The sequence below is a fragment of the Saccopteryx bilineata genome, chromosome 2, assembly GCF_036850765.1.
Source record: "Saccopteryx bilineata isolate mSacBil1 chromosome 2, mSacBil1_pri_phased_curated, whole genome shotgun sequence".
In the NCBI taxonomy this organism is placed as follows: domain Eukaryota; kingdom Metazoa; phylum Chordata; class Mammalia; order Chiroptera; family Emballonuridae; genus Saccopteryx; species Saccopteryx bilineata.
The window spans coordinates 251,632,606-251,658,543 of NC_089491.1; the positions used below are offsets into that span (position 1 = coordinate 251,632,606).

At 44.9% G+C, this 25,938-nt stretch overlaps 1 protein-coding gene and 1 gene segment (V, D, J or C); one reads left to right on the forward strand and one right to left on the reverse strand.

The window, feature by feature from the left end:
* The window catches only part of LOC136325528 (Ig lambda-1 chain V regions MOPC 104E/RPC20/J558/S104-like), an 896,106-nt gene that overhangs the window by 750,115 nt on the left and 120,053 nt on the right, over positions 1-25,938 (reverse strand).
* On the forward strand, positions 3,860-8,414 carry PRAME (PRAME nuclear receptor transcriptional regulator). The gene is made up of 4 exons (XM_066256204.1): positions 3,860-3,895; positions 5,408-5,727; positions 6,120-6,722; positions 7,838-8,414. Exons 1-4 carry the CDS (start codon positions 3,860-3,862, stop codon positions 8,412-8,414), a joined length of 1,536 nt encoding a protein of 511 aa, XP_066112301.1.

Below are 25,938 nucleotides of genomic sequence, written 5' to 3' on the forward strand. Positions count from 1 at the left end.
ATTCCTGATTTCTGTTGATATCCGTGGAAGGATGTCCCCTGGCATTGTGGCCACACCTCAGGCCCGTGAGAGGTGGGCTGACTTTCCAGGGATGCAGAGGGCTCCACAGTCAGCATTGGCCAGGAGAGGGAAAACAGAAGCATTCTGAAGACACCCCCCCACCCCACCCCCCAAAAAAAGAGATCCTAAGAGCAGAATCTTTGGGATTCCGGTAGGAATACTATAACTGGAGAACGTGGGGCAGGCAGGATGGCCCCACACGTGAGCTCAGGCTGCTCAGGTCTGTGCATAAATGAGGACCTTCATGAAGAGAGCAGGTGGCAGGTGACCAGGATGTGGTAAAAAACATCCCCCAGGCCCTGGCCGGTTGGCTCAGCGGTAGAGCGTCGGCCTGGCGTGCGGGGGACCCGGGTTCAATTCCCGGCCAGGACACATAGGAGAAGCGCCCATTTGCTTCTCCACCCCCTCCCTCCTCCTTCCTCTCTGTCTCTCTCTTCCCCTCCCGCAGCCAAGGCTCCATTGGAGCAAAGATGGTCCGGGCGCTGGGGATGGCTCCTTGGCTTCTGCCCCAGGTGCTAGAGTGGCTCTGGTCGCGGTGGAGCGATGCCCCGGAGGGGCAGAGCATCACCCCCTGGTGGGCAGAACGTTGCCCCTGGTGGCCGTGCCGGGTGGATCCCTGTCGGGCATATACGGGAGTCTGTCTGACTGTCTCTCCCCGTTTCCAGCTTCAGAAAAATACAAAAAAAAAAAAAATCCCCCAAATCCATGTGTGAGCCCTCAGAGTTGTAGTGGGCCTGTCAAAGTACTGGGCAGGAAGGACAGCCCTTCACGCCAGTGTGCTCCTGCCTCCAGTGCCACAGCCTATGCCGTGGAAAGACAGGCTCTGCATGGAAGAGGACAGAGGAGTGCTTCTTACCTCACATAAAAGGAGTGTTTGGCTCATACTTTGTGTTTCTAGATCATTTGAAGTTGGTCCCTCCTGCTTTCTTGGATCTCCTGGACACTGGGTCCCATAGGAACTTCCTGAGCTTGGGCTCTGCAATTGTTTTTCCAGTTTTCCCTCGGTCTACATAAGGTCTGTGTTAAAGAGAAGACCACAGGTCCCAAATGGCATCACTGATGCTAAAAGTCCATGATACCAAATTTAGATTTAATTCTTGATCTAATTGCAGTTTCGATCTCTTCTGAAAACCTAGTCAACAAATCTGGAATTTTCTGGTCAACACTAGTGTTGTAATCTGTCAAGTGGACCCTCTCCACTGGATTATGAGAATCGTTTGGGTATCACAATGCAGGGGTTAGAGAACAGCCTGGAGAATTCTGTGGTTGGAGACATTCTATGTGTGTGTAAGGGGGGGGGGGGAGTGAAACTTCAGAAGGACCAGTGTATGACTCAGTGCTGCGTGGGGATGTCCCAAATGTGGCAGACCTTGGATGCCAAATGCAGCTTCAAATCTTGTGAAGAAGATGTTGGCATGTGTGCACTGTGATTGGTACTGAGAGAGAAAAACTGAGTTTTATTCATGCTTAGAGGTGCTCTTCCCTCAGTCTGAGTAATTGAGAGACGTAGAGGTGGGGCCAAATGGGCCTTTTTGAAGAGTATTTGTATCACTTGTTCCCAAGGATTGAGGAAACCTCAGTTGTCAATATATACTTGGAAAGGGGCCTTTGACAGTCATGTTTAGGGTCAAGGCCCCTGGAACATACCTGGGCTGATCTACCTGTGAAAGGTCGGGATGTGGAAGAGGATGCCTGAGCCTAAAGGGAAGGTCTTCTGTTAGCAGCTCCTTGATAAGAATACCTGACTTTGGCGCCCATATTTATTTTCCTCCAAGGTTCCAGAAACCCCACAGCTCTTGCTTTTCAGTGGCTTTCAGAATTGGATAAGTCATGTCCCAGGTTTAGTTGCCATACCTCTCTGGCCTCTGTTCTGGCCTCTCCCCAGCCCACATTATTTTTAAAAAATAGTTTTAATTGTTATTTATTGATTTTAGTGAGAGAGGATGGGATGAATAGAGAGAGACAGGAACATTAAATTGTTTCTATGTGTACCCTGAATGGGCAATTGAACTGGCAGTCTCCGTGCTTCAGGACAATGCTCCAGCCAACCATGCTATATGGCCAGGGTCCAACCCACTTTTTTTTTTCCCTCCCAATTCAGTGATAGGAAACCCTGGCCAGTTGGCTCAGCAGTAGAGCGTCAGCTGTCGTGTAGAAGTTCTGGGTTTGGTGCCCAGCCAGAGCACACAGGAGAAGTGCCCATCTGCTTCTCCACCCTTTCCCTTCTCCTTTCTCTCTGTATCTCTCTTCCCCTCCCACAGCCACGGCTCCATTGGAGCAAAATTGACACAGGCGCTGAGGATGGCTCCATGGCCTCTGCCTCAGGTGCTAGAATGGCTCCGGTTGCAACAGAGCAATGCCGCAGGTGGGCAGAGCATCACCCACCAGTGGGCATGCCGGGTGGATCTCAGTGAGGCACATGTGGGAGTCTGTCTCTCTACGTTCCCGCTTCTCACTTCAGAAAAATACCTAAAAAAAAAAAATTCAGTAATAGGAAGGGAGACAGAGACAGACTTCAGCATGCACCCCAACTGAGATCCACCTGCCAAGCCCACTAGGGGGTGATCTACCCATCTGGAGTGTTGCTCTATTATTGCTCAGCAACCAAGCTTTTCCTAGCACCTGAGGTGGAGGCCATGGAGCAATTCTCAGTGCCTGGGTCCAACTCACGCTAATCAAGCCATGGCTGCAGGAGGGGAAGAGAGAGAGAGAAAAATGAGAGGGGGGGGGGGGTAGAAAAGCAGATGGGTGTTTCTCCTGTGTGCCCTGACTGGGAATTGAACCTAAGACATCCACATGCCAGGCCAGTGGCTCTACCACTGAACCAGCTGGCCAGGGCCCAGCCCATATTTTTATATTTTATTTTCTCAAGCCAGTTTGCTGAGCTGATCTGGTCCTTCTGGGAGGAAATGCCCTTTACCTTCAGGGAGCAAGGAAGATTGAATCTTCTCTCTGTCCTCACCCATCACCTTGGGTTTAAGGGATCTCTCTAGTTTTCTTCTTAACCACTACCCTTTATACCAGGGGTCCCCAAACTACGGCCTGTGGGCCACATGCAGCCCCCTGAGGCCATTTATCCGGCCCCTGCCACACTTCTGGAAGGGGCACCTCTTTCATTGGTGGTCAGTGAGAGGAGCACATTGACCATCTCATTAGCCAAAAGCAGGCCCATAGTTCCCATTGAAATACTGGTCAGTTTGTTGATTTAAATTTACTTGTTTTTTATTTTATTTATTTATTTATTTGTTTGTTCTTTATTTTAAATATTGTATTTGTTCCCATTTTGTTTTGTTTTGTTTTTTGTTTTTTACTTTAAAAGAAGATATGTGCAGTGTGCATAGGGATTTGTTCATAGTTTTTTTTATAGTCCGGCCCTCCAATGGTCTGAGAGACAGTGAACTGGCCCCCTGTGTAAAAAGTTTGGGGACCCCTGCTTTAGACTCTCAAGTTTATTCAGATTAAAGTCTTTGAATTCCCCAAGCAAAACATTTTGCTTTGTTTTGGGTAATTCCTTCCCTTGGTCCCATTGCAAACTTGCAGCCCCTCCCTTCTCCTGGACAGCTCCTAGTTGTCATTTTGGCCTACCTCCTCCGGGGAAGCCTTCACCCTAAAACCTGGAAGACCAACTGTCTCTCAGTTGTACCTCTATTCCTCTGTGAATGGGCACATGATTTTCAAATTTAGGTAATATAAAGTGTAAGTGACATATTTGATATTCAGAAATTTTTTTTGTTCTTCTTTTGGGATGATACCACTGCCTGTCTAAGGTTGTCTTAAACGCGAACATTTGGGAATTCTGATGTGGCCCAAACGCCCCCATCGAGTCCATTTTCAGGTTGGTTTCTTTTTCTTTCTCTTTCATGAATGGACATATGATTCAGCTAGTTGTGTGGAGAGTGAAAACCCCAGTCTGAGTTAACTGGATGGAGATTCAGTAGTAAGGTTTCCCTTTCCATTGGAAGTTCAAGTTTCAGCTAGGACCTCAAAGGAAGGTGCAGCCAGAAAGGGCTATACTTGCTTCTGAGGAGCCAGAGGAGGGTCCAGAGGCCAGGGCGTGCGAGTTGTTGCCACGGTCCTCTGTGAGATGTGAGCAGGGGCTTCCCTGCCCCATGCCCGCTCTGGTGAGTCAGGTGCCTCAGGTGATCTCTGAGGACCTGCAGGCCAAGATTGCACAGAGAATTGTCCTTCCTTTCCTTACAAATAACCAGGCTTTGCCTTTGCCTCTAAATACAGTTTGCCTTAATCCCAAACATTTTGATACCATTTTGTTGTATGCCATTTTATAGACATTGACAATGCAGGTTCCCCCTGCTACCTTAAAGTAGAATGTGCTTATGAAACCTTTTGTAAGTCGAAAGGGCAAAAATCCTTTTTGCATTCTGTCCGGTTAGCAAAAACAGGTTCTAAGGTAGGTCTTCCATAAAAGCAAAGTGATGTAACACAAAATTTCAGGAAGTGGGGGATGACACCAGTATTCTTAACCAAGCCGATTCTTTTTAAATAAAAGACATCTAATTCATTGGAAATTTTTGATTGACATTTAAAATACTTAGTTTATGACCAGTAGTTATAGTTTATTTCATTTATGGCTTTGTGATTTTATTAGAAAATTAAAGCTTTTTTCTGAAAAAAATAAAAGCAAACAAACCTAAGACTTGAGAAAAGATTTCAGACTGTTTTTGAGTGGGGGTTTGTTCTGCATGAGTTCTTTGTTCCCATATACAAAGTGGTAATTTTAATATTCATAGAAGAGAGACAGACACACAGTAATGTATGCATCTCAATTAATGTTTATGTTTCTCATCTTCACCTTCCACTTGCTGTGTAATACTGTTATGCTGCTTTTACAGTTTCTCACTTAGAATATTTTAAATGACATGAATGGTACCAATTATATGGTTGTTCCTTAATCTTCCCCATTTGGATTATTTTTTGGTGTGTAGAGGCTGTGCTGCACCTCGTGCTATTCTTTGTTCCAGTTGTTTTCAGTCCTTGAGTGATAACCAGAAACTCTTCTCCCCAAAAAGGGTGGGATTAGCTCTCAGGCTTCTCAGTACTCACTTCTGCACAACAGAATTAAATGCAGCAGTGGGTAGATGTGGGAGGGGCCACTGGTCATCTTGCCTCTGCCTGGTGCCTGGTGAGATGCTTGTCCTGCCACTGGTAGAGGCAGAGCTAACTTTTTGGCACCAAAGTGAAAAATGGAATTGAGGTAAACTGAGGACTCCCCGATTGTTGTCAGAGAAGTGCCTTTGGCCCTCCGCTGGTTCCTCTGAAGGGTGGAGGGACAGTGGGTGGCGCAGGCTCAGTCTGACATGGATGCCTTGCTTCCTGGATGTCTCCCCAGGGCCTCTTTCAGAGCAGATTCATCAGGATGAGCCTCCCGAGTCCACGCAGGCTCCTGGAACTAGCATGCAAGAGCCTTCTGAGGGACGAGGCCTCGGCCATCACTGCTCTGGAGTTGCTGCCTAGGGAGCTCTTCCCACCTCTGTTCATGGCGGCCTTTGCCGGGAGGCACAACAAGGTCCTGAAGGCGATGGTGCAGACCTGGCCCTTCTCCTGCCTCCCTCTGGGGGCTCTGATGAAGGATCAGCAGCCTCACCAGGAGACCTTCCGGGCTGTGCTCGATGGACTGGATGTCCTGCTTGCCCAGGAGGTTCGCTCCAGGTGAGGGGGATTCAGTTGCCTGATAGAACCCCAGAGATATGAGCAGATAGAGCTGGAATTAGGAAGAGCCACAGGTTTCTAATGGCTTCAGGGAGGATGCTCAGGGGGCCTTGGTGCCATTGCTGGGGTCATTTTGGGAACAGGCTTCTGGACATATAAAGCTGATTACAACACAGAGGTAACCCAAGGAACATGTACCCACTCCCTGTTGGCACTTAACAGTACCAGAAATAGAGACCAGGAAGGATCCCAGTAGCACAAGGAACTGCTGATATCTGGGGTATGGAGTAAAAGTGCAGTCAGGTGTCTGGTCCAGGTGCCCAGACTTGTGGTCATGATCTTATTCCCTGTTATTGTTATGCATCTCAGCCTGTCTTCTGTTTTCCTTGCAGAAGATGGAAACTGCAGGTGCTGAATTTACGGAAGAAAGATCATCAGGAGTTCTGGACCGTGTGGTCTGGAACCAAAACCGAAACGTGCTCACTGTTGGAGCCAGAGGCTTTCCAACCCTCAGAAAAGAGGCAGAAAGTGGACAACTCAGGGACAGGGCCAAAACCACCTTTGGCCCCGGTGCAGGTGTTCGTAGACATTTGCCTCGAGGATGGTCTCCCTGATGCATCTCTCAGCTACCTTATTAAGAAAGTCAGTCAGGGGAGAGGTTTGCTGCACCTCTGCTGCAAGAAGCTGAAGATTTTTGCAGTGTCAGTGCAAAATGTTAGTATCCTGAAGATGGTGCAGCTCAACTCTGTCCTGGATTTAGAAGTGAATTGTACCTGGAGGCTGTCCACCCTGGGGAAGTTTGCTCCTTACCTGGGCCAGATGGGCAGCCTGCGCTGCTTCATGTTCTCCCATAGCCTGTCTGCTTACACCCTATCAGAGTGGGAGGAGCAGAGTGTGGGCCAGTTCACCTCTCAGTTCCTTAGCCTGCTCCACCTCCAGGAGCTCTATTTGGACTCTATCTCCTTCCTCAGAGGCCGCCTGGACCAGATGATCAGGTGAGGGATGGCAAGGCTTCTTTGTAGACCAGAGCAAGCCCTTTCCATTTCACTCAGCAATAATGGTGTCTCCTATGTGCCATGTGTCAACAGTGCCAGAGTATATGAGTCACTAGGCAGTCCACATAGTCAGTGTCTTGTTCACTGCTCTGTGCCCTTGTGTATTGTCACATAATCCCCCAGACAAAGGTGGGAGGTATGAACTGGGATGGATGCTATTAGAAAGACTCCTTGCTAGGAATCTATGTAATGGGGACTTTGGGCTAGGTTGAGGGGAGCATTGGGCACTCTTTCCTTAGGAAGGGCTGTCTAGGTGAAGATGATGGAGAAGAACTAAATGAAGATTGCAGGGACAAAGGGAAAGCCCATCAGAAGTGAGGTTTCAGATGTTAAGCTCTGCCCTTAGCAGTTTGTCAGTAGGAGCCTGTTGCTCCGCACCTGCCTTGAATTGCCTGCCTGCCAAGGGTTGCTTTAGGCTCCAGCTAAGGGAAGACGTGGGGAGTGCAGGATTCTGGAGTGAGGAATTATAAAAACGGCTAGATGGTTCGTGGATGATACGGTGACCTAAGTTTGTCTCTGCAGGCTAGCAGCCCCCACCTGGTGTTGCCAGACCTTGCCCAGGTCTGCCCTTTCTGCACATCTGCCAGTAGCCTTATTGAGCTCAAATATAAGGGTGATGGGGGTCCATGCTGTGCCTGGAAGGAAGCCTGAAAGAATGCATTTCGGATCTTGTCTCCCAGTACTAAAATCCACTGATTCCCTCTTGCTTGAGACATTGGGTCAGGCTCTTTTCTGAGCATCTCCTATCTTTATCTCCATTCATGCTGATAACCCCTGTGTGTGGAGGGGGCAGTGCAGCTGAGCAAAGGGAGTATGTGAGGTTTCATTCACTTGATTCAGTCACGCAGCGAATAAGTGAGGGAGAGAAGACTCCACTCAAACTTGCACTGGCTTGAATGCCTCTCTCTGCCATGCAGCATCCTGGGGATTGACTGTCATCTAGCAAACTAGGTTTTGGTGAAATGGGCCTCTTTCCTCTTAAGGCCTAGGTCATCCCCACCTCCCTCTGCTTACCAGCTCCATCCTCCAGAACTAAATGCTCTGTCTCTCCCCAGGTGCCTGAAGACCCCTTTGGAGACCGTGTCAATCACTAACTGCCTGCTTTCAGAACGAGACTTGATAAACATGTCCCGGATGCTAGACGTCAGTCAGCTGAAAAGCCTGAGTCTCAGTGGGGTCAACCTGACCAGTATTAGTTCTGAGCCCCTCCGCGTTCTGATGGAGAGATCCTCTGCCACCCTCCAGGACCTGGATTTAGATGAGTGTGGGATCATGGACCCTGGGTTCATGGACATCCTGCCTGCCCTGAGCTGCTGCTCTGAGCTCACAACCCTCAGCTTCTGTGAAAACCCCATCTCCATGGTTGTCCTGGAGGATCTGCTGCGCCACACCATCGGGCTGAGCAAGCTGAACCACGTGCTGTACGCTGTTCCCCTGGAGAGTTACGACGACACCACCGGCACTCTGCACCTGGGCTTGCTTGCCCAGTTGCACGCCAAGCTGAGGCAGATGCTGCAGGAGTTGGGGCGGCCCAGCATGGCCTGGTTCAGTGCCAGTCCCTGTCCTCACTGTGGCGATAGGACTTTCTATGACCCACATCCCATTCTGTGTTCCTGTTATTTGTCTATCTAACTAGGTATACATATCATAAGCTTTATTCTGGGCACTTGGACTCTGAAGCCCAGACAAAAGTATATCTTAAAGAAACACAGCAGCCACAGTTGAAGGCAACTATTCAGCATGTGTGTGTGTCGGGAGTGGGGGGTGTTGATACGGGGATTTGATGGTTTCTTTTAGGAGATGCGTTCCATACAGTTAGAAATATGAACCTGATTGTCTAGAGGAGGATTCCGGTTTGGGAGGTAGATGTGGGAGTTACTTTTACTTGAATGGTTGTAAAGAAATGGTTAGAAATAAAAGGAACCTCAATGTTAAACATCTGTTGTCCTCTGTGACTGTTTTTCAACTGCCGGCCGTGGACTGGTGCTGTTCTACGAAAGAGTTAACCACCCTGCTATTGTATGAAGATTATAGACCCAGTGGTCTTAGTTGAATTTGCTTATGCTCAAGGTGATGACCACTTATCAGCCTGTATCATCTATAAAAATACTGTTGAGGTTGTCTTAGATATCTTTGGAACATGTAGGCTCATTCGAACAACCTTTTGCACCATGCAGAGCATTTACAAATCATGAACAGTAGACAAAAACATTTGGACAAACTTACGTAGTATTCAGTGCATTGTATATGTGGAGTTTGGAAATCAAGCACCAGCTTGTACTGTGTTGCACTGTTATGTGTGGTAAGATAAAGCTTAATTTGTTGTGTGTTTCTGTTTCTGGCCAGGCCGGCTAGGTCACTGGTCCCCAAGTGTGAAAAGGTTGAGAACCACTGCTCTATGACATGTTAACTTGATTCTCCTGTTTAAACTTTGGGAATCTGCAATTACTGATCAAATAAGAAGGCATGAGCATTCATGATACCCAAACACTCTAGGCTGGTTGAGGGTGGGTCCCAGGAGTTCATGTCACCATTTATCATTTCCTGTTTGTTATTTTCTGGTGCGTCCATTACCACCTCACTTCTGTGACTGTCCAATCAGTCAGTATGTATAAGGTTCATCTGCAGGGTGTGGAACATACTAAGTTGCCTACAGTGTCAGTAAGAGTTCTCGGACCCTCACTGCTACTTTGCCCAGGCCCTAGACTCGAACACTTCTCCCCATTGGGAGCCAGAGCCTCCATCTCTGGCCTTCAGCCAATCCAGGATAGGACTTCACTGTGCACAAGTCAGGGCCCCAGTACTGAAAGGGTCATCCATCTTGCTGGTGATCCATGCCTGCCATCCCATGGGGTCCAGCCCCTTCTTGAATTCCTGTAGCCAGTAAAAACATCTACATTCCTTTTAGCAAAATACCAACATCATAAAAGCATATAACATTTGTTTAGTATTTTTGTCCCATATTAAACATATAACATCCTTTTGTGGAGACTTAAGTCATAACAATGTGAGAAAGACTCCCCGGGTGACCCTTATTCCTCTCTATCTGGGGGTTAAACCAACTCTGAGCCAGTGAAAAATCCTGAATTTTGGATCCTAAGACTGAATGAACCCATACCAGTTCCCTGGGAGCATTTAAGTGGACGCAGGTGAATGTCAGATTTGGGAGGTAGGGTTATAAAGGGGCCACCCTGAGGGAAAATACACCCAAATGAGAGGGAGGTGTCATAGTGTGAGGTTGGATTTCATGGTCAGTGGGCAGCTTCCTTCCCAGCAAGAAAGAGGCTCTGTGACCCTATGCCACTACATCCTGCTGGCCCTGGACTGTTTCGGCCCCCTCACTGAGTAGCTTCATACCCAGGCAAGAGGCACAGCTTCATTTGCACGTTTCCATGAGTGTGAGTGAGTCAGTACTGCTTTTTCTCCTTTCAGTGCCAGCCATTCATGTGTGTGCTGCTGTGTCTGCTGGGTGGCAGCAGCTTCCTATCTTGCCACGTACAGCAACTGGCCCTTCTCCATTTTCTTCCCATTGCCATTACCCTCTTCCAGCCCCTAACCTATGCCCCATTACTAAGAACGAGAAATGGGCCTATCAGCTTGTGAGCACATTTTGCTATTTCTAAGAGAAGAGAAATGCAGAAATCCCTCTGATGGTGAGCTCAAAAAAGGAGGATCAGGAAAAGATGTCTTCCCCGACGTGCACCATGTCTCAGCATCCCATCTTAGACCCACATTACAGGGAATAGTTTCCAGAACAGGAACCAGCACCTCTGGAATTTGAGGAAAAGTATACAAAATGGGCAGGTTCTTGGGAGGAGGGCATAGGCAAAACATCCCGGGATCTCGGCATCAGTTCCTTAGCCACAAAATACAGATAACACCACGTTGCATTGTGATGAGATTCACCTATGGTGCTAGCTTATGTAAAGCACTTGTCAGTGTGCCCTGTTCTGGGATGATCTAGGGTTAATAGTGATTATTAGCTACCAGATGCAAGTAAAAGAATAAAAAAACTCAATGCTGCATCTTGCTTCTGAAATAGGGTGAGCTGCAGTTGAGACTATTTGGTCTAGAGATCTCATTTGAGAAATCAGACAAAATTCTTTACTAGAATTTAGACTTTTCCATCAAAATATTCAAAGAAGTATAGTATCAAGGCAATGAGGTTTTGAAAACTGTGTTTAGATGGAGACATCTGTGAGGATGGCCATATGGGGGGCCTGGGGAGGTGACTACTGGTGCACAGAGATTGTATAGATGAAGACCCTATGTATGGGGATCTCTAGACCATTGGAAAGCAAGCAGGGAGAGTATGGCACATACAGTAGGTTGCTTAGTGTTAACAATTTACCCTGAGTCCACCAATCTTTGCAGTAGACAGGTAGGTTAAATTTAGGGCAGCTATGGATGTCAAAGGAGTGAATCTGTATTAAAAAACAAGTCTGCCCTGGAGGGGATAGCTCAGTTGGTTAGAGCGTTGTCCCAAAGTGCAGAGGTTGCTGGTTTGATCCCCAGTGAGGGCACATGCAGGAACAAATTGGTGTTCTTGTCTCTCTGTCTATCTATCTCGCTAAAATCAATCAATAAATTTTTTTTTGTTGTTGTTGTATTTTTCTGAAGTTGTAAACGGGGAGGCAGTCAGACAGATTCCCGCATGCGCCCGACCGGGATCCACCCGGCATGCCCACCAGGGGGCGATGCTCTGCCCATCTGGGGCATTGCTCTGCCGCAATCAGAGCCATTCTAGCGCCTGTGGCAGAGGCCACAGAGCCTTCCTCAGCGCCCGGGCAAACTTTGCTCCAATGAAGCCTTGGCTGCGGGAGGGGAAGAGAGAGCAGAGAGAATGAAGAGGGGGAGGGATGGAGAAGCAGATGGGCGCTTCTCCTATGTGCCCTGGCCGGGAATCGAACCCGGGACTCCTGCACACCAGGCCAACACTCTGCCACTGAGCCAACTGGTCAGGGCCAATAAAAATTTTTAAAAAACTAAAAAGCAAGTCCTAGCCAGGTAGCTCATTTGGTTAGAGCATTGTCCTGATTTGCCAAGGTTGCAGGATTCCCAGTCAGGGTACATGCAAGAGTCAAGCAATGAATGCATAGACAAAAAAGGTGGAAGAACAAATCGATGTTTCTTGCTCTCTCTCAAATAAATAAATTAAAAAAAATTAAAAAAAAACAGAAACAAACAAAGAAACCAAAGCCAGAGAACAATCTAATGCAACATGCCCAAAGGATTATCCAGAGGCATGGCTGAGACTTAAAGGAAGGAAGACTACCTGTGGTACAAAGAACAAGTCAGATGGTCTTAGGAGAGTGAGTGGAGAACTGGATTACTTCCTGAAGCCAGTGAGAACTGCTGAGTGGACCTAAAATTCGGGTCAGTATTAGGAACCCAGACTACTACTACTACTACTAATATTAATGAGGAGGAGAAGGAAGAGGAGGAGGAGGGGGAGGAGGAGGAGGGGGAAGAGGAGGAGGAGGAGGAGGAGGAGGAGGAGGAGGAGGAGGAGGAGGAGGAGGAAGAGCTATACAATTAGATTCTACAGGTGATACGAAGTCATTGTTAGAGGCACATGTTCATTGTGAAAATATAGAAAGGAAACCTTATTTAAAATGGAGCCAGAAAGCCCTGAAGGGGCAGCTCCCACCCACACTCTACTCCTTGCAGCCTCCATAAGCAAAGAAAAAAGGAAGAGTTATTCTGCAAAGGAGGACATTTTTTACATGGGAATTTTATTTCCTGCTTTTAGAAAAGGAAGATCTCAAGTCCGCCGTGCCTCAGCCACAGTGCACTAACCAGCACTTGCAGCCACTCAGATACCCCTACAATGTCAAATTCTTGTTCTTTAATAAACATTTATTCAAAACAAACTTCCCCAATTTTCTTTTGAAACCTAATAAAAAAAATAACCCTCCCTTCATCTCTTCAGACTTGCCTATGGTTCAACCATAGCTTGCTTGTCCCGAATTGCAATTCTCTGCTATTCCTGAATGAACCTATATTGCTGGTAAAAAGAACTGGCTATTTTAATTTTGAAGAATACATTAAATCTTTCCAATGTGATAACTTAATGGTGATCTGGTGTCTTGGGCTCTGAAACTTAAAAAGAGAAATTGGCCAAGCAGAGGAAGGTCCCGCAGGCTTAGCTGAATTCTGGTTTAGTTGATTCATCTGCTGTTCCTGAGAGAGCAGAACTTCAGCAACAGGAGACAAACCTGGAGTTCCCCCAAGAGGTGCTGGTCCTGGCACCTAAGAGCTAGAGAGATTATCTTAGAAAGAGAAGAAGAGCAACAGGAAGAGGTGATCCAGCATTTGGACAAGCAGAATTTTTTTTTACATTTATTTATTTATTTTTAAAATTAATTTATTTATTTATTGTGTTTATATAAATTCTAGTGTCTCCCCAAAAGCATCCCTTCTCCCCCATATTCCCCTCAACATCTCCCTTACTCCCCTCCCAACAGCTCCCTCCCCCCTTCCCTTCAAGTTTAATTCCATTCCTCAGTTCATATTGTTCCTTGGATTCCTCAAATGAGTGAGGTCATATGATATTTTTCTTTCTCTGCCTGGCTTATTTCACTCAACATAATTGTTTCCAGGTCCATCCATATTGTTGCAAAATGTAATATTTCTTTCTTTTTCATGGCCTCATAGTATTCCATTGTATATATGTACCACAGCTTTTTAATCCACTCGTCCACTGACAGACACTTTGGCTGTTTCCAGATCTTTGCTATTGTGAACAATGCTGCCATAAACATGAGGGTGCGGTGATATGGTGTCCTTGGGATATATTCCTATAAGTGGGATGGCTGGGTCAAAGGGCAGTTTCATTTCTAATTTTTTGAGGAATCACCATACTGTTTTACACAGTGGCCATTGTACTCAAAACATCTTGATACTGGCATAAGAACAGGCATATATTATAGATCAATGGAACAGAACAGAGAACCCAGAAACAAACCCACACCTTTATGGACAACTGATATTTGACAAAGGAGGTAACAGCATACAATGGAGTAAAGACAGTCTCTTTAACAAACAGTGTTGGAAAAACTGGACAGCTACCTGCAAAAAAATGAAACTTGACCAGCAACTTACACCATGCACAAAAATAAACTCAAAATGGATAAAAGACTTAAATGTAAGCCGTAAAAGCATAAGCATCTTAGAAGAAAACATAGGCAGTAAGCTCTCCGACATCTATCGCAGTGATATATTTGCTGCATTATCTCCACAGGCAAATGAAATAAAAGACAGGATAAACAAATGGGACTATATCAAACTAAAAAGCTTTTGCACAGCTAAAAATAATATGAACAGAATAAAAAGACAAACCACACAATGGGAGAACATATTTGACAATACATCTGATAATGGGTTAATAACCAAAATTTATAAAGAACTTGTAAAACTCAACACCAAGAAGACAAATAATCCAATCAAAAAATGGGCACAAGAAATGAATAGACACTTCTCCAAAGAGGACATACAGATGGCCAATAGACAGATGAAAAAATGCTCAACATCACTAATCATTAGAGAAATGCAAATTAAAACCACAATGAGATACCACCTCACACCAGTCAGAATGGCGCTCATTGACAAAACAACACACGATAAGTGCTGGCGAGGATGTGGAAAAAGAACCCTCCTGCACTGCTGGTGGGACTGGACAAGCAGAATTTAACATAAGACGAAGTAGAAGGAACTCAGAGGGCTGGAGAACAAAGCAGTTGACCACAAAACTTTTATTGAATGCTATCTTCAACACATCTCCTTCCAATCCCAAGAAGTTGGAGCACGCCTGCACACAGGTCCCCGAGTCTGTGTTGTGGGACACTGCAGGCTGCAGAAATGCAGGTTTTCAGCACTGCATGGATCTCGAAAGTGCCAGAGTGGGTTTCTTATGAGATGTGCCTAGATGGCTTTATCCTAATCCACGGTCTAATATATCTTCCTTTGACAATATATATTCATATTGCCTTCATTTTAGTCCTATGTGAAGATCCATTATTCCACTTGCTTCTTTTTCCAAGCTCAATTTCTCTAAAGTTTTAGTTGAGGGATAGAGAAATGCTTCCACACATCTCTCTCTCTTTTTTTTTTTTTACAGAAACAGAGAGAGTCAGAGAGAGGGATAGATAGAGACAGACAGGAATGAAGAGAGATGAGAAGCATCAATCATTAGTTTTTTGTTGCGACACCTTAGTAAGTTGTTCATTGATTGCTTTCTCATATATGCCTTGACCGTGGGGCTACAGCAGACCAAGTAACCCCTTGCTAAAGCTAGCGACCTTGGGTCTGCCTGGGTCCAGCCCTGGGGGGAATCCAGGGGTCCCACAGGAATAGATGGTGTCAGCACGAAACGAGTGAGAGATCAGAATTCAGAATTCTTTTTTAGCTCATCTGCCAGGCATCTCCGCCAATGGCTAGTACAGCTTTATTTTTATACACACACTAAGTTACAATCACATGGTATACAGAATACATTGACTAATAATTGTTTTTGTTTCACTATGATTACATATTTCTAGACAACGGTTAGTACATTTCTATAAACTATAAATCAGGTGGTAAGTCATTCTAAGTACAGTTATACAATAACTTGAAAGCAGCAACAACAATTTTTGTGCAAGCTTCTAAAAGGTCAGTATTGATTAATAACTCTACCTTACCTAATGTCTTATTGTCTAGTCAAATTTTATTTGTCTACTATATTTATATACTAGTTAAGTTCTAACTTTATTTTTCTCAGAGTGTTCCACCACCTGCAGGTCAGGTATGCAAGGAGAAAGAAAAGTTTCTCTACCACATGAAAAGGCTAGGGAGGTAAAGTAATGGATTAAATGAAGGCTGAAAGGTGCTTTTGTGTATAGTTACTGTTTCCTACCTATTCATAAGTCACAATCTATTTTTTCTAACATGATTTATAAGAGGGGATTTTTCTACAGACTTAACCCTTTTGGGGGGATATCATAGCCAGTCTCCTATGTCTATGGGCCCAGGAAAGGGGTTTTATAAGCTTTTCTGTGAAACTCACACCCTCTGTCTCATTTTCAGGGAAATTACTATGAATCTGCAAGGAAAGCATGGTGCTATTATCCCTGTGCCATAAATGATAGCACACACACCAGAAAAGGGGGAATAAAAAACCAAATTAATTCAAAAAGTTAAAGGGAAAAGTATCGTTGCACCTTTTCTTTCTGTGACTGTGTCAACCATCAGCTGTTAATTGGCTTCTGACAGGGTCCAAGCTGGTGAGCTTTGCTCAAACCAGATGAGCCCGCACTCAAGCTGGCGACCTTGGAGTCTTGAACCTGGGTCCTCTGCATCCCAGTCCAATGCTCTACCAACTGCACCACTGCCTGGTCAGGCACACACAATCTCTTAAACAGACCAAACTGGATCAGGACAGAGATGAGATCTGATCGATATATCACTGCTGTTGCTCATCAAACCTTCTTGGTCAATTCTTGGAATCCCTTTCAGGAAACCATCCCTTTGGAAGTTCTTTCTCCAGTGATAATCAAAGCTGAGAGCAGAAGCATCAAGAAGCCAAAGGCACAGCCACAAACTGATTACAAAAGCTCAAATCTGTTGTATTAGAGCTTTCCCAGGGAGAGGGGAGGAGGAAAAAGTGTATGAGAACAATGGGAGAACCTCAATCACTCCTGGGAATGGCGGAAGGGATAAGGAATGGCTTGATTTATGCGCTCCTGAACTTGTGTATCTCTCTAGGCAATATCATAGAGTCCACTTTTCATGTAGCCTCAGTCCTGTGGGTCTCTCTCTGAGGTGCCCAGCCCTGTTAGTGGAGAATCAGGCTGACCACATATCACCCTCAATATCATGGCCTTGGGTCTCAGGGTTGATGTTGAGGTCAAGGTGCTGCCTCCTTGACCATAACACTGTTTGGGCTCCTTTGGCCACTGGGCTGTCTGTGGGCGGGTAGGTGGCAACAGGTAATTTCCTCAGCCTAGCATGCTGCCCGGAAGCATTTTGATGTTGGCTGGTGAGAGTCAGCCCCTATGGCAACAGGCTTTGATGAAGTCAGGGCCGGACATTCCTCTCCCTGACTCCAGGAATTCTCATGCTCAAGGAACATTTGTGGAGGCTCCTGGAGACAGAGAACTGAGAAATAGCATATGCTTCTTTCCTAACCCTCTTCTACTCATATTCCTTCACAGGGCAGAGGCCCAAATTCCTTCTAAATTTTAATTCTCTCAACCCAATCTGCAGACAGCATCTTGTTCTTCTTCATGGAAACCTTTTCAACATCTGCACAGGACCTTTCCAGGGTCAGCATGCACATTGAATTTATAACTTCTATGTCTTCATACTTAATATTTTAAGGCCTTTTTGCATGTCAGGTTATTAGCTTTCAGATCATACTGCTATATAGCTATAGTTTGTTTTTCTTACTTTTTTAAAGCTATAGTAGATGAAAAGAATACATTTTTTTTCCATATCTAGGATGATATAAATATGAAACTCTGCTTCAGGGTTCTATCCTTCACAGTCTAGGAGAGAAGGGAAAGAAGTTGGGGCCATTAACAGAGTTGAATGGGGGTCCCTATCAGCGGTGGTCTCAGGAAATAGTACAAAGGCTGTTTCCTAGAAAACCAGGGTGGACAGGCATTTGTTTGTCTCCAGGAACTACCTGGAGCTCAGCTATCACTTGAACAGTATAAAAAATTGTATAAAATGCATGGCCGGATAACTTGGTTGGTTAGAGCATTGTCCCAAAGCACAGAGGTTGCCGGTTCAATTGCCAGTCAGGGCACATATGGGAACACATCAATGTTCCTGTCTCTCTGTCTTTCTATCTCTCTCTCTCCCCCATCCTCCCTCTTAAAATCAATAAAATAAAATAAAAATTGTATCGACAGAACCACTTTAAAATGAAGTCAGAGCTTCCATCCCAGAGGTACTGCCTTGCACATCTGGATCTTTGGGCTTTGCTTACACATTCACCCTCCATGAACATTGTAGGTCATCCAGAAGCCTGCGAATAAGAGGTAGGGGTCCTGGAAACTGAAAGGGAAATAAGGAAGTCCCAGCCCAAGCTCCAAACTCTGATTCTTCTACCATGTCACCCAACACTGCACTGGTCCCAAAGAAGGTGCTCAGTGTAAATGTCAAACAAATGAAGGAAAACAAATGAACTTGAATTTCTACAGGAAATGCCCTCAGCCCCTTGAATGGCCCAAAGGTACCCCTTCCATAGCCTCCAGTGAAGATTAAAGACCTTCTGGTATCTGCTTTTATACCACCTTGAATTTCACTTGTCACATTTACAAAGAATGGCTATCTATCTATATCTATCTATCATCTATCTATCTATCTATCTATCTATCTATCTATCTATCTATCTATCATATTTATTGTGATGATTTAATTGACATACCTGTGTAAGTTAAGGTGTACAACATGTTGATTTGATAAGAAAGGTGTCTTTTATTATGGTTTTTTCAAAATTGATTTTAGAGAGGAAGGGAGGGAGAGGGAGAGAGAGAGAGCAAGCGAGCAAGAGAGAAACATTGATTTGTTGTTCTACCCATTTATGCATTCATTGGTTGATTCTTGTATGTGCTCTGACTGGGGATGGAACCTGCAACCTTGGTGTATCAGGATGATGCTCTAAGCAACTGAACTATCTGACCAAGGCAAGAAAGGTATTTTAAAAGTAATATTAGGTATGGCACTTTAGAACATTTTAATTAGTAAACTGGATTTGTTTGATTCTGTCATTTGATTGCTTCAAAAGAAGTGGAAATACAAATACAGGCATGTGTGTATTACCTGCCATTTGGTCAACTCCAACACCTGGAGACACCTGGAGACCCCATGAGAGAGTGATGCCTCCAATATCCTCTTCCCAACAGCCCTTCTCAGTCCTGTAAACTGATTCAAATACAGACATAAATCATGATATGTGGTGGTGTAGTGGCTAAAGCGTCCATCTGGGATGCTAACGTCTCTGGTTCGAAACCCTGGACTTTGCCAGGTCAAGGCATATATGGGAAGCAACTACTATGAGTTGATACTTTCTGCTCCTCCTCCTACCTCTCTCTCTCTCTCTCTAAAAAATCTAAACAACAACAACAAAAAAAACCCAAACAAATACAAACATACCATGGCAATATAGCAGGCTTAGTTTTAGAGTCCCACAATAAAGTGATTTACAGAAATATTTTGGTTTCCCAGTGCATATAAAAGTTACGTTTAGCCTGACCAGGCAGTGGTGCAGTGGATAGAGCATCAGACTGGGACACAGAGGACCCAGGTTCAAAACCCTGAGGTCACCAGCTTGAGCGTAGACTCATATCATTTGAACACAGCTCATCAGCTTGAACCCAAAGTTTCTGGCTTGAGCAAGGGGTCACTAGGTCTACTGTAGCCCCCCGGACAAGGCACACATAAGAAAACAATCAATGAACAACTAAGGTGCTGCAATGAAGAATTAATGCTTCTTATCTCTCTCCCTTCCTGTCTGTGTCTGTCCCTATCTGTTTCTCCCTCTGTCTCTGTCACACACACACACACACACACACACACACACACCAAGTTATGCTTACACTATACTGTAGTCTGTTAAGTGTGCAATACCATTTTGTCTATACCTTAATTAAATGTACATATCTTAATTAAAACATACTTTATTGCTAAAAAATGCTATCCATTATTTGAGCCTGTTGGAAAAATAGCGTCAACACACCATTCAGGGCTGTTACAAACTTTTAGTTTGTTAAAAATGCAGCATTGGTGAAGCACAATAAAATACAATGACATGAAGTATGCCTCTATCTCTTGCTTGTTAGAGAACACTTGAAGCCCTCTCTTTTCCTAAGAATCTGGATGCAAAATGCTCAAGAACAGTGGAAGGGAAAGCCTGAGATCCTGAGGAGAGGGAGGGTAAAAAGGAGGAGAAGGGAGAAGGAGGGGAGAGAATACTTTTATTTCTGAGGCTGGATGAAGTAAGCTGGACGAACTTTCTGGCATTTGAAAGATCTTTGCCGTATCATTCTCCCTCAGCCCCCCGCTGGTCTCCATATCTGCAGACTTTTACGTTCCTCTGTTGGTTAGGTGACCAATCATCCTCCTTTAGGGAGGACAGTCCTTCTTTGTAAGTTCTGTTCTCCCCAAAAAGTGTCCTCTTACATGTCCTCCTTTTTGATATTGGAAGACTAATCTGTAAATGTCCATATTTGATTGATGAAGAGTCGATCCATTGTGTGTGATGTGACCTATTTGTATTTGACATGATGATTCATCAAGGATCAGTACAGCATGGTGAGACGCGATTAAGAGACACATGCGCTTCACACTGGAGACCCCAATAGAGCATGAGATATACCGAGTGCACAAATGGCTTTGTGTACTTCTTACTGAAACACGACACAGCACATACGACATTGTACTCACAATTATTTCTTTCTCAGTGAATATTTAATCATAGATAGGTAAGCACAATTCACATTTCATTAATTCATTATCTATTTAATAATTTCCAAATACGTATAATTTTATTTACAAGTATTTTCCCAAATGTATAGCCAGTAGCCACAGCCACCAACACAGCCACCTTTCCCGTGCAGGTTCGCATTTGATTTGGACATATGGTAATGAAACAATGGAGCCAAAAGCTGGTGGGCCATTACCTTTTAATCCTAGCTTGCACCCTGCAGGCAAGAAATACACACAGTGGGAAAACACTTCCCTTTCCATTCAGGGCTCCCAAAGCCACTGACTTATCCGAGTTTCCTAGAATCAAAGGTTTCTATCTCATCAGCCTTATTTACCTCTGTTCCCCATTTCTTCCTCTCTGCATAAACTCTGCACAAACTGGCTTCTCCTTCAGCAATCTACCATCTTGGCTACTTCTCCTCTCCTCCACGTGGCCTTTCTCTGCTCGTCTCTCTAATGCTAATCTCAGGAACCGAGAGAGAGCAAGCTCCCAGTGTGCCCCACTTTATAGTATAGAAATCAAACCTTTAATCCAATATACAAACAAGGAAGTCTCTGATACAAAGTCACTTATCTGAGGCATAATGGGATTTCTCATGAGAGTGCACTACCCTATATCAAAAAGGGTGAGAAAGGCTTAGTTCCAAAACCAAGCCCCAGGCTACAAGAATCCTGCCTGCCCACAGCCTGTCCCCCCACACCCAATGCAAACTATAAGCAAGCAAACATATATATCATAATTACAAACTTACTTGACTAACACCGAAATTCAAGTTTTAAAGTGGAAATCTAGCCTCAAACCATATCTATTAATAATGCATTTTGATTAAATAGTTGCATAAAACAGACATTTTTTAATTAGATGATGTTAAATATACCCAAATATCACTCCAGATTAGTGATTTTGTTTGATATTTAGTTTTACTAAATAAGTATTTTTTTCTTACTGTAAGGCCAGGAGCCGCCATCGTGGCCATTCACAAGCAGGTTCCCATTGGATTCGGGCAGACAATAAAGAAATGGCGGAGTCAGAGGATGGGGGGCCATCCTATTTATTGGTATCTCACTAAGACAGGCAAACCACAAAAGAAGACAAGGGAAAAGCAGAAAACCAGCTTTTCCCATGAAGGGCAGGGGATCAGGGAAGCCCCTGCAATCGTAATAGCAGGAACTGGGTGAGCCAGCTTCTGGTCTGTCCCACTTTATAGTGTAGAAAACCAAAATCCCTTAATCCAATATACAAACAAGGAAGTCTCCGATACAAAGTCACTTATCCAAGGCATAATTGGATTCCTCATGAGAGTGCAGCACCCAGATCATACAATCAGTCAAGGGTGTGGGGAAAAGCTTAGTCCTAAAACCAAGCCTTAGGCTACAACGACCTGCCCTGCTTATAGCCTGTCCCCCACACCCAATATAAGTCACAAGCGAGCAAACATATATATCATATTTACAAACTTATTTGACCAACACTTACAATTATTATTAAAAATTAATAGGCATGTAAGCATAATTACAATATAAAATATTACAAATATTTTTATTATACTTTTATCATATTATAGTGCATTATTGTTACAGCGAATGTTTCTTTTATTTATGATATTGTTTTCTTCAATTTATTTTTGTCCTTTTCATGATAAAAAATGTTGGTGTTGGGCAGATAAAATATATTATGCTCACTTTGTTAAAAATGGCACTGCCCACATGGAAGCCCGTCACCCAGGTGATAATATTAGTTGCCTTTTTTTTTTTTTTTTTCCCCTGAAGCTGGAAACGGGGAGGCAGTCAGACAGACTCCTGCACGCACCCAACCTGGATCCACCCGGCACGCCCACCAAGGGGCAATGCTCTGCCCATCCGGGGCATCACTCTGTTGCGACCAGAGCCACTCTAGCACCTGGGGCAGAGGCCAAGGAGCCATCCCCAGCGCCCGGACCATCTTTTGCTCCAATGGAGCCTCAGCTGTGGGAGGGGAAGAGAGAGACAGAGAGGAAGGAGGGGGGAGAGGTGGAGAAGCAGATGGGCGCTTCTCCTGTGTGCCCTGGCCGGGAATCAAACCTGGGACTTCCGCAAGCCAGGCCGACGCTCTACCACTGAGCCAACCGGCCAGGGCCCAGTTGCCTTTTTTCTTGCTTGAGATGGGCACGAGTATATTAATGTGTGATGGGGGAGGGCTTTTGCACCAAAAGTTTTTAAAAGGAGAGATCACGATGTTCCTGGGAAGAGTGATTACGTTCTAGGACTGTGGTGGTGAACCTATGACATGTGTGTCAGCACTGATACACGTAGCCATTTTCAATGACATGTGGCTGCATGTGGCTGCATACCAGAGAAGTATGGGGCCACATGCAGAGAAGGACATTTCATCCTCGGCTCCTGCATGGCCAGGTGCAGTAGCCGAGGATAAAACATTTGCTGTAGTGTAGACACTCTGTGTGGAGGTCTATAGGCCGAAACAACAGAACTCTGGCACAGAGCATCTAGTTCTGGGACTTCTAGTAAGGCCGTTTTTCTCGAAGTGACACACCACCCAAGTTTTGCTTGGTTTTTTGGCAAATTTTGACACACCAAGCTCAAAAGATTACTCATCACTGTTCTAGGAAGAGCCCATGGAAGAAGAGCAGAGAAAGGCCACGTGGAGAAGAGGAGAAGCAGCCAGGATGGTGGAGTGCTGAAGGAGAAGCCAGTTAGTGCAGTGTTTGTGCAGAGAGAAGGAGATGGGGAACAGAGGTGAATAAGGCTGGTGAGATAGAAACTTTTGATTCTAGGAAACTTGGATAAGTCAGTGGCTTTGGGAGCCCTGAATGGAAAGGGAAGTGTTTTCCCACTGTGTGTATTTCTTGCCTGCAGGGTGCAAGCTAGAATTACAGGTAATGGCCTATCAGTTCTTAGCTTCATTGTTTCATTACCGTCTGTTCGAATCCAATGTGAACCTGCACGGGCCAGGTAGCTGTGATGGTGGCCGCGGCTACTGGCTTTACAGTTGGTCACCTTACTGTTGTAATAGCTGTGTGGATAGCCTATCCATACCCTACAACCCTCAGTAGCTCCAGATCTAGGTAAATTGGACCTCAGGTGGCCGGCAACAGAGAATAGAGGAGGGACTCCCACAGTATGACTCAACAGAGAAGGCAGGGCCCTGAAGCCCCATCCACATTCTTTTCTTTCACTGACAATTTGAATGGGAGGTTTCAGCAATCTCTCTAGATCAGTGGTGCCCAACCCCCGGGCCGCAGACTGGTCGTGGTCCATGGGCCATTTGGTACCTGTCCGCAGAGAAAGAATAAATAACTTAGATTATTTCTGTTTTATTTATATTTAAGTCTGAATGATGTTTTATTTTTAAAAAATGACCAGATTCCCTCTGTTACATCCGTCTAAGACTCACTCTTGACGCTTGTCTCGGTCACATGATACATTTGTCCGTCCCACCCTAAAGGCTGGTCCGTGAAAATATTTTCTGACATTAAACTTGTCCATGGCCCAAAAAAGGTTGGGGACCACTGCTCTAGATAACATCCAAAAATCCAATCACGGCCCTGGCCGGTTGACTCAGCGGTAGAGCGTTGGCCTGGAGTGCAAGGGACCCAGGTTCGATTCCCGGCCAGGGCACATAGGAGAAGCACCCATTTGCTTCTCCACCCCCACCCCCTCCTTCCTCTCTGTCTCTCTCTTCCCCTCCTGCAGCCAAGGCTCCATTGGAGCAAAGATGGCCCGGGCGCTGGAGATGGCTCCTTGGCCTCTGCCCCAGGCGCTAGAGTGGCTCTGGTTGCGGCAGAGCGATGCCCCCGAAAGGGCAGAGCATCGCCCCCTGGTGGGCATGCCAGGTGGATCCCGGTCGGGCGCATGTGGGAGTCTGTCTGACTGTCTCTCCTCGTTTCCAGCTTCAGAAAAATACAAAAAAAAAAAACCCAAACAAACAAAAAAAATCCAATCACTATCAACTGGTTCAGGGACTTGATTGGATCCCCATTTAGATGTTACAGATTAGATTAGTATGAGTTTTAAAAGGAGTAAAATCTTATGATCAAGCCTCACTCAGGCTTTTGGAGAGCAAGATAAGTATTCCACAGACACAGAAAATCAGAGAAGTTTCTCTGGACCTGTAGACAAGGACATAAGAGCTTCAACCTTCCTTTTGGCTCAGAGTGGATAATACGGAGCCACACTGAATTATCTGGAACTTCAGGAACTGGTGAGCTAAGAAATTTGGTATCTTTCATTTTGTTTTCTTAAACTATGGGTCCAAAAAACACTTTCTTTAAAGGGCTAGATAGTAAATATTTTATTTTATTTTTTTGTGGAAGAGACAGAGAGAGGGACAGACAGACAGGAAGGAAGAGAGATGAGAAACATCAATTCTTCGTTGCAGTTCCTTAGTTGTTCATTGATTGATTTCTCATATGTACCTTGACCGGGGGGCTACAACAGGCCGAGTGACTCCTTGCTCGAGCCAGCAACCTTGGACTCACGCTGGTGAGACTTGCTTAAACCAGATAAGCCCACACTCAAGCTGGCTATCTTGGGGTCTTGAACCTGGGTCCTCCACATCCCAGTCCAAAGCTCTATCCACTGTGCCACTGCCTGGTCAGGCACAGTAAATATTTTTGACATTATGGGTTATGTGGTCTCGTGGCATGGCCATAGTAGTGTGGAAGCAGTCATGGACAATAGCCTTAAATGAGTGATCATAGCTGGGTTCCAATCCAATTTTGTCATATAATTTTCACATGTCACAAAATATTGCTTTGAATTTTTTTGTCAAACATTTTTAAAATTTAAATTAAATATGTTGTAAAAAAGTGAATAAAAAGGAAAAGTAACCTAAAACTGTAAAAAGCATTCTTAGATTGTTGGCTTTTGTAAAGTATCGTACCTTACTTCCATAGGTTTATGTAGAGACACCAAGTCCAAATGAATTTTTGAGGAGTTTTATTGATTACGCTGGCTGCATATGACTAGCACAGGCTATAGCGGACCCAAATTGTGCAGTGTTGAATATAACTCTGAGGCTGGTTATATATCTTTGACCACATACAGGTTGGGGGGAGCACGAGCTTCATTAACAAGCTTATAACATTTGTCTAGAGGATTTATAAGACATTAAAACTTTCAAGGTAACACAATAGTGATGTTGTTTTACATATCAAAGACATTTACAAATCTTTTAGTGTCTATCTGAGAAGGAAGGAAGGAGCTGTAGCCACAAAGTGTGGAATAGCAAAGGCTTTATTGAGTACAGTGTGCATCCCGCCCGACGAGGGGGACAGAGGCCAGAGGAGTTGCACAGATTAAACTGCATGAGGGATATTTAAAGGGGTCCTCTAGGGTGGGCGAGCTAATATGACATGGTGAAATCTCATTGGCTGATGGACAGTCACTCTTATCCCAAGGACCTCTGGGAAGATTTTTTTTGGCGTGCTTGGTTGTGGGTGACCCTAGCCAAAGTTCCTGGGTCTGAGTTCCTCACGTGGCCTTCCCCCATTATCCACCGATCTTACATTCCGATCTTTTTGTGTTAATTAGGGGTACCACTTATTTGTCTGGCTGCTTCCTGCTGATTAGGGGTGTCATGGGGAGGGGGACATTGGCAGGTGGTGGTTTTGAGGGGTGTTGGGAGGAACATCTGTTTGGCTGTGAGTTGAGAAACTTTGTGGATGAGGTTCTGTAAGGATTTTAA